At 38.5% G+C, this 9,193-nt stretch overlaps 1 protein-coding gene across 1 annotated transcript; it reads left to right on the top strand.

Moving 5' to 3' along the window:
- Positions 1 to 1,020: 1,020 nt before the first annotated feature.
- On the top strand, positions 1,021 to 8,522 carry LOC137749185 (ABC transporter B family member 15). The gene is made up of 7 exons (XM_068489301.2): positions 1,021 to 1,393; positions 1,658 to 1,712; positions 1,822 to 2,000; positions 2,173 to 2,630; positions 3,120 to 3,660; positions 5,561 to 6,484; positions 6,981 to 8,522. The coding sequence occupies exons 1-7, from the start codon at positions 1,148 to 1,150 to the stop codon at positions 8,358 to 8,360; spliced, it is 3,783 nt and encodes a 1,260-aa protein (XP_068345402.2). The 5' UTR covers positions 1,021 to 1,147; the 3' UTR covers positions 8,361 to 8,522.
- The last annotated feature ends 671 nt before the right edge of the window (positions 8,523 to 9,193 follow it).

Below are 9,193 nucleotides of genomic sequence, written 5' to 3'. Positions count from 1 at the left end.
AGTGAAAAAGAAAGTAGAAATGAGGAAGGGAAAAGAAAAAAAAAATCTCAAAACAAAAAGCTTCAAATATAATTATTTAATTCTTTGTCCCAAGTTGAAGGTAACATGGCAGTTTCTAATTTCCACGATCGAGCTTCCAAATCAAAAAATTAAGCACCAGCAGAGACCATGTATTCCTGCAATGTTCTGCAGATTTGCAAAAGGAGGGTTGGGGTGGGCGTGGGGAGCAAGAAACTGTGTGGTTTGAAGAATCATCACATACGTCAGCGGCTGTTTTGATTGAGAATTTTCTAATGTTTAATTTATAAATTTTTATAATTTTTGTCGTGATGGTCCTTTTTTTTTCTTGACTTCGTTAAAAGCGCCGACAAAGATATTTTTCTTCTATCATTTGTGATTTAACCCTCTTGTACAATTTCTTTTGTTGTAATAAATATCGTAAACGTATCTGGTTGGACAGGATTATGAGTTTTCACTCAAGCGTTTGAGTTTGAAATTACCATTCTTAATTGTAATAGTTTTAAATCTTTTTTCTTCTTGAAGTAATAAAAAAAAATTAGAAAAATATAAAATCATACGTTTCACTAAAAAAAAATTATTAAAAACACTATCAAATGGTTACGGGGTGTCAAGTGGGTCCACCGACCCATCGATCGTCACTAATGACGCTATCCGCACAGGAAAGCCTGTAATGACAGCCGTAATCGTCACTCATCAGCACGTGTTCATTTTACTCATCCAACTTTAGTTTATTTACTATAATCCTGTCCATGTGCAATCCCTCTGGACTCTGAAATCGCCTCTTTTTTCGATCACCTGTATAGAGAGAAAATTTTCTTTGTGATTGAAATATGGAGGATATATTACGTATTTTTATATAAACGATGAAATTTTTTATTTTTAAAGTTATTAATTTTTTAACACATATATTCTATCATTTGTATAATAATAAATGATGTATTATCATGTATACCGATCATATTACAAAATATCTTCTATATATACATCTTAATATATCTTTCTTCTCAGTACTACGGTCAAGGCCAAAGGGTTTGTACTTTCTTGAAGCATATATAAGTTAAACCGCACGTCGGGAGGTGTTCTGCCAATCTTAACTATTATTTGGTTGCTGAGAAAGGGAGGGAAAATGGGACAGAAAAGCCCCAGTAATGACAACATCAACAACAACAGTATCATGAAAGTTGGGTCCATGCGGTCCATTTTCATGCATGCTGATGGGGTTGATAGATTGTTGATGATCTTAGGGCTATTTGGATCCCTTGGTGATGGCTTTTCCACACCGTTGGTTTTGTTGATCACTAGCAAATTGATGAACAATATTGGCGGTTCACCAACTTCAGCTCAGGATGCTTTTCTGCATAACATAAATAAGGTAATTAACGAAATTCTCTCTCTCTTTCTCTCTCTCTCTCTCTCTCTCTCTCTCTCTCTCTCTCTCTCTCTCTCTCTCTCTCTCTCTCTGTGCTTTGTTTGCGGAATCATTTGTTTTCACCTTTCGTATTTTACTTTAATATTGCACATTGATCTCTTTTTATTTATTCAATTTAATGATTAAAAGAAAAATCGAGTGCGAAAATAGTCGCAGAAGGGCAAAGACAAAATTTTCTAATTGGGTTTTGGTTTTTGTGGTTGGCAGAATGCAGTGGCGCTGTTGTACTTGGCTTGTGGTTCATTTGTATGCTGTTTCCTAGGTGAGTTTCACCAAATGTTGTTTACTTTTGCTTGTTATCAAAGATTAAATGGAATTATAATTTAGTAATAAATATATTTTTTTATTTCTTTGAATTTGTAATTTTGTAGAGGGATATTGCTGGACAAGAACTGGCGAGAGGCAGGCAGCAAGGATGAGAGTACGATATTTGAAAGCAGTTCTAAGGCAAGATGTGGGCTACTTTGATTTACATGTCACAAGCACTTCAGAGGTCATCACAAGTGTCTCTAATGATAGCTTAGTGATTCAAGATGTCCTAAGTGAAAAGGTAATCCCACAAGTTTTCACTCTGTGTAATTTATTGAGAGTTGTTATCAGCACCTTTCAAAATCTTCATTCTAATAGACGCCCGAGCGAATGATGATTATTTTGCAGTGCTAATTATCGTTACCAGTTTATTCTCATCAATTAATGAAGTTGCATGTTCCAAATTCCACCAGCTACCGAACTTCTTGATGAATTTCTCCATGTTCTCCGGAAGCTACGTGGCGGCTTTTATAATGATGTGGAGGCTAGCAATCGTAGGGTTTCCATTTGTGGTGCTGCTAGTAATTCCCGGTTTAATTTACGGAAGGACTTTGATGGGATTAGCTAGGCAGATTAGGGAAGAGTACAACAAGGCTGGCACCATAGCAGAGCAGGCAATTTCTTCAATCCGCACGGTTTATGCTTTCGTCGGAGAAAACAAAACCATATCGGAATTCTCTGCGGCTCTTCAGGGCTCCGTCAAGTTGGGATTGAGCCAGGGCTTGGCTAAAGGACTGGCCATCGGAAGCAACGGCGTTGTCTTCGCCATTTGGTCTTTCATGTCGTATTATGGAAGCAGAATGGTCATGTACCATGGCGCTCGGGGAGGCACTGTTTTTGCTGTTGGTGCTGGCATCGCCGTTGGCGGATTGTAAGAATGCTAAACCCCTTTTTGCATGTTTTTAATGTGGAAAAAATACCCGGTATATTGTTGATTTTTTTCTTTACGATGGAAAATATGCATTGATCGAACCGGTTTAGATTTTTAATCGAAAATAGAACATGAATGACACTAAATGTGTATTTTTTAAAGTGGCACAAAACTGTGAGTAGTATACGACATATTGTATGTTTAGTGTCTCTCATTCTATTTTTAATAAATAATTTGCAAAATGTCTACTCGTACATATTGCTCTTTTTTTAATTTATTATGACAAAAGTTCGACAATGTACCATGTACTGTAGTCTGTAAATTAGTAATCTGGTACTTGTTAGGACAAATTTAGAACCTTCCCAAAAATTTGATCTTAAAAATACTGATGCATGCTTTGATTTTCTTCGGTTTTGTTCTTAAACACAAATTCATAATCTTCCCAATAATATCGATCTTAAGGCATGGTTTTATTGTTTTGGTGAATAGGGCATTAGGTTCTGGACTATCAAACTTGAAGTACTTTTCAGAGGCATGTTCGGCAGCCGAGCGCATAATGGAAGTGATAAGAAGAGTTCCCAAGATCGATTCCGACAACATGGAAGGCGAAATCTTGGAGGATGTTTCCGGTGAAGTTGAATTCAAGCACGTGGAATTCGCATACCCGTCTAGGCCGGAAAGCATTATCTTCAAAGACTTCAACCTGACAGTTCCGGCGGGCAAAACGGTGGCGTTGGTGGGCGGAAGCGGCTCGGGGAAGTCCACGGTGATAGCCCTGTTGCAGCGGTTTTATGATCCGCTCGGAGGCGAGATTCTTCTTGATGGGGTGGCGATAAATAAGCTTCAGCTCAAGTGGCTGCGATCGCAGATGGGTTTGGTGAGCCAAGAGCCTGCTCTATTTGCAACCAGCATTAAGGAGAACATACTTTTTGGGAAAGAAGATGCTGGGATTGAAGAGGTTACTGATGCTGGGAAAGCTGCTAATGCTCATAATTTCATCTCCCAGTTGCCCCAAGGATACGATACTCAGGTAATTACTTCACTAGTATAATGACACGTTAACTAGTTTTATTAGTGACAAGCCACTTGTTGACTTTTTCATATTAGAGATTATTATTTTTAACTGTTAATCATAGTTTGACTAATATACCAAAATATCTCATTCTAATTACCAAAAAAAGAAAGGTTTTAGCACGTATCTCAAAATTTAATTTGTTAATTAACAAAAATGAATGACTCTTGTATGGAAGAACTCAAATAATTTTTTTTGGAATAAAAATGTTTTTTAGTGTCTCAGGAACATAGGTTGGTACATTAAATATTGTAATACTAGTGTTTGATTTTTTTAAAATATCCAACTACTAATATTATGACGCTTTATGTATCAAACTGTGTTATCAGCACACTTAAATCTTTTTAAATCATGTGTGACATTTAAACATTCCATATTTTAACCAGATGACAAATTATTGCTTTCCATTTGTTAATCACATAATTCACGATGTCAAAGGTTCTTTCTTTTTCAACAGGATCCTCTTCAGATTCTCTTAGTGAGGATCTCAGGGATCCATAAATCGTGTCTATTTATCTTATATCATGTGATGAGTTTTTGTCAGGTACTGTTTGTATTCAATTTTAAATTAAAAAATTTAAAATGATTTCTGACCGTACGATATATAATGAACGAATACAATTCACAGATTCTCGAGATCCTCACAAGGAGGGTCCAGATTCCTGTCCTTTGTTATGTTTGTCGTCAAGTGTGTGGTGGATCAATATAGGAATGCATCTTATTGCTCCTAAACATTGATGATTTTGTCCCCCACTAGGCTATGAAGGTCTTCCTTCAATCGTCCAAAGTTGCAACAGAACTAATCCAATATAGAAGTAGTATTGCATGCGCATCACTATTTGCAGACATCAGTTTGCAACATATACTCGAACAACATGTATTGCTTCTTTGACAATGATGTTTGTGAATGACCACCTGCCTTGCATTTTGTAATCATCAACACTGCCTTATAAGATATCTTCCGTTTGTTCATGTATGGAGAAGTTTCAAGTTAGAAGTTCCTTCAAATAATCACTATACTAACACTAGCCCTGTAAATAAAAAGACTTATTGTACGCCATGGTGATGACATTTAAACTTGATACAAATATGCTACTCTTACCATATTTTTCATACCATATTTACACCATTTTTTTTATAGAGATGAGACCCACATGTGTTGGTTGACCCTACCTCTATTAAAGAGACAGTACAAATGTAGTAAGTTTAGAATTACTCAACTCGATAACTTCACTGTATATCAATACGTTATTCATATTTATATTGTTGTAGTGGCGAACCTGATTTTTGTTCCTCTTATAATTATATTATGGCTTTTTATCCAAAATTTATGTTAAACAATGACCAAAATCACAAAAATATCATGAATTTAATAAACAATGAGCCAAAATGATATGACAAAATTGAACGTATGTTTGTCATTTTATTTTATTTAACTGAGATTTTTCACGGAATTACCAAGGGGAAGTATTATTTGCACTCCAAAATCTTGTTCTACACTCCTCACAAGTGTATTTTTCTTTCCTAATATAGAAAGTTTGGAGTGTAGAATGAGATTTTTGGAGTGCTAATAACAATTCCCTTACCAAAATAAGTGATGATAGACAGACTCATGGACCAATTTTATTGATTTGAAATCTCAAAGACCAAAGTGAAGAGTTATGCCAATCTAAAAAATCATTTTAGGTTAGCTAAAAAGTCATATATTAATTGCTATTTTAGTCTTAGGACAATCTTTTATGAGTAAGTCTATCTAGTACTTTTTATTTTTATTACAATTTATGAAACATGCAGACACTAATTTTTTTTTAACTAGGTTTTGCAAATACTAAAACAAATTAACGTTGTGATTAAACAGGTTGGCGAGCGGGGTGTTCAAATGTCGGGAGGACAGAAACAAAGGATCGCCATTGCACGAGCCATCATCAAGAAGCCTCGTATCCTCCTCCTAGACGAAGCCACCAGCGCACTAGACTCCGAATCCGAACGAGTAGTCCAAGAAGCCCTAGACAAAGCAGCCGTCGGCCGCACCACAATCATCATCGCGCACCGCCTCTCCACCATCCGAAACGCAGACGTGATAGCCGTAGTTCAAAACGGCCAGGTCATGGAAACCGGCTCCCATGACGAGCTCTCCCAACGCGAAAACGGCCACTACACGTCCCTTGTCCGCCTCCAACAAACAGAAAAAGAAAAAGAACCGGAAGAGTTAGGGCATTACGGTGCTTCGTCTTCCATTTCAAAAGACATTCACAGCACAAGCAGCCGTAGGCACAGCACAAGCAGCCGTAGGCTCTCCATGGGGAGTCGTTCGAGTTCTGCGAACTCATCTGCTCAGGGTAGAGCTCCTGTTCAAGAGAGTGTTGTAGAGTATGAACATAAGAAACTGCCCGTGCCTTCCTTTAGGAGACTTTTGGCCTTGAACCTTCCGGAGTGGAAACAAGCAGTTATGGGGTGCACGAGTGCGACTCTTTTTGGGGCAGTACAACCGCTGTACGCATTTGCCATGGGTTCCATGGTGTCGGTTTATTTCTTGACGGATCACGACAAGATTAAGGCGAAAACAAGGACTTACTCGCTTTGCTTTCTAGGGTTGGCAATCTTCTCGTTGCTGATCAATGTCAGCCAGCATTACAACTTTGCTTACATGGGAGAGTACTTGACTAAGAGGGTTAGAGAGCGGATGCTTTCAAAGGTACTCACTTTTGAAGTGGGGTGGTTTGATCAGGATGAGAATTCTAGTGGTGCCATTTGCTCTAGACTGGCCAAAGATGCCAATGTGGTACGTATAATCAAAATATCAAATTTGTTCACTAATAATTTAGTACGATTGATAATATAGTTTAAGCACATAAACTAATCGCATTCACTAGTTTAAGAATTAAGAGTGTGTCCATTGTAATCCGCATTAATTAGAATCATGTATAGAGTCGCATATTTTATGTTTGTTAAAACTTCCTAAAATAAATGTGTGTAGAAATACGACTAATTAATTAATCTAATACAATGTTTACAATGTATATAAGAGTGGCAAAACTCATATGTAGAAGGAATCACAAAATAGTTACAATAGAAAATTACATTTATATAATTGCGCAGAAGATTCCAAATTAACTAAATCTATTCTAACAATGTGATTCGAATTTCGAACTCAATTGAAGTTGAAAAGAAAAATAACACTGGAGAGCTAGTTGGACCGATCTTCTTAGCTATAACAGTGAAAAGTATGAATTCTTTTGAAGATTTAATATGAACAGTGGTTGATTATTTTGTTGCAGGTGAGATCTTTGGTGGGTGATCGAATGGCTCTTGTTGTACAAACCATCTCAGCAGTAACAGTAGCTTGCACAATGGGATTGATCATTACATGGAGACTTGCAATTGTCATGATAGCCGTACAACCCCTCATCATTGTATGCTTCTACACAAGGCGAGTCCTGCTCAAAAGCATGTCCAGGAAGGCCATAAAATCCCAGGAAGAAAGCAGCAAACTCGCCGCGGAAGCAGTCTCCAACCTCCGGACAGTCACGGCCTTCTCATCCCAAGACCGCCTATTGAAAATGCTCGAAAAGGCCCAAGAAGGCCCTCGTCGGGAGAGTATCCGACAATCGTGGTACGCCGGCATTGGACTCGCTTGTTCCCAAAGCCTCACAACCATCACTTGGGCCTTCGACTTTTGGTACGGAGGCAAGCTTATTGCCGAGGGCTACGTCAAAGCCAAACAACTATTCCAGACCTTCATGATCTTGGTGAGCACAGGCCGGGTCATTGCCGATGCCGGTAGCATGACCACGGACCTCGCCAAGGGCGCAGATGCCGTCGGGTCTGTTTTCGCGGTGTTAGACCGATACACAAAAATTGAGCCTGAAGACCCCGAAGGTCTCGAGTCCAAAGCAATAACGGGTCACATCGAGCTACACGATATACATTTTGCGTACCCCGCTAGGCCCGACGTTATGATCTTCAAAGGCTTCTCAATCAAAATCGAGGCGGGAAAATCAACGGCACTGGTGGGCCAAAGTGGTTCGGGTAAATCAACGATCATTGGATTGATAGAACGGTTTTATGACCCCATTAAAGGAGAAGTAAAAATCGACGGTCGAGATGTGAAGTCGTACCACCTCAAATCATTGAGAAAACACATAGCGTTGGTCAGTCAAGAGCCAACGTTATTCGCCGGGACAATACGAGAAAACATTGTGTACGGCGTGTCCGATAAGGTCGACGAGTTGGAGGTGGTGGAAGCTGCGAGGGCGGCCAACGCGCACGATTTCATCGCGGGATTAAAAGACGGATACGACACATCGTGCGGGGATAGAGGAGTGCAGTTGTCCGGAGGACAAAAACAGCGGATTGCCATAGCCAGGGCGATACTTCGAAACCCTGTCGTTTTGTTGTTGGACGAGGCGACCAGCGCGCTCGACAGTCAATCGGAGAAGGTTGTGCAGGACGCGCTAGAGCGCGTGATGGTGGGGAGGACTAGTGTGGTGGTGGCCCACAGGTTGAGTACAATACAGAATTCTGATATGATTGCCGTGCTCGATAAAGGGCAGGTGGTGGATAAGGGGACCCACTCGTCGCTTTTGGCCAAGGGTCCTACAGGTGCTTACTTCTCATTGGTCAACCTCCAAAGAACCCCACGTCAAGAAGGCACTTAATTGTAATGAAATTACAATTAACCCTCTGTTCTTTTTGTTGTTTTGTTTTGGCCCCATCTGGATGGTGGTTGACGATGAAGGTCTAAAATAGTCCCAAGTATGAAGTGTAAGGTTGTAAAAGCTTTTAAAGTCTTTTTGTAATAATGAGAACTTTAACGAAAATTTTCTGGTACTGTTCGCTTTATCCTTTATTTTGTCCGTATCGATAAAACTCAAAGTTTTCAAACTCTTTTTATTAGTTTTCTTTTATAATAATGGTGTTGTATATGTAGGCATTGGGCAAGAAGTATGGACTGGAAAACTAGAAAGGATGTTAAGGCATTGTACAAGTATTGGATAGTGCCAAAGAGATTAATTTTTTTGACCAAATTTGCAAATTATGTGATATGTCTCTAACATGAAATAAACATGTTAATTAGCACTTAAATAATAATTCAATCATCAACCACCATATCATATGATTTACAAAATTTAATTTAAATATATGGTCTCTCTAACATTATCCATTCTCTCTTTTTCCAAACTCTGATGTACATTGTTGTCTAGTAGTTAAATTTTCCGAAAGAACATACCCAAGTTTTATGAACTTGATATGGAATTGCTTGATAACTACCTCCACATTCCTATTGACCAAAAAAAATAAAATACCTCCATTACCAATACAATTGAAAAAGAAAAAACCGACCCGATTGTTTAACTTTTTCCACTAAAAGCTTTTTTCCACTTAAAGCAAAACATGAAGAGTCTCACAATTGGTTAAACAATGCTTACCATGTATTTCAAGTATCCTCTCTATGTTCTTGTTTACCATTACGGCTTGTACCATTTACAAG

Source organism: Pyrus communis, chromosome 17 (assembly GCF_041283825.1).
Source record: "Pyrus communis isolate YQ-2024b chromosome 17, ASM4128382v1, whole genome shotgun sequence".
Lineage (NCBI taxonomy): Eukaryota > Viridiplantae > Streptophyta > Magnoliopsida > Rosales > Rosaceae > Pyrus > Pyrus communis.
Note: the sequence above shows the minus strand (reverse complement) of the source record. Positions and strands in the feature narration are given on the sequence as shown.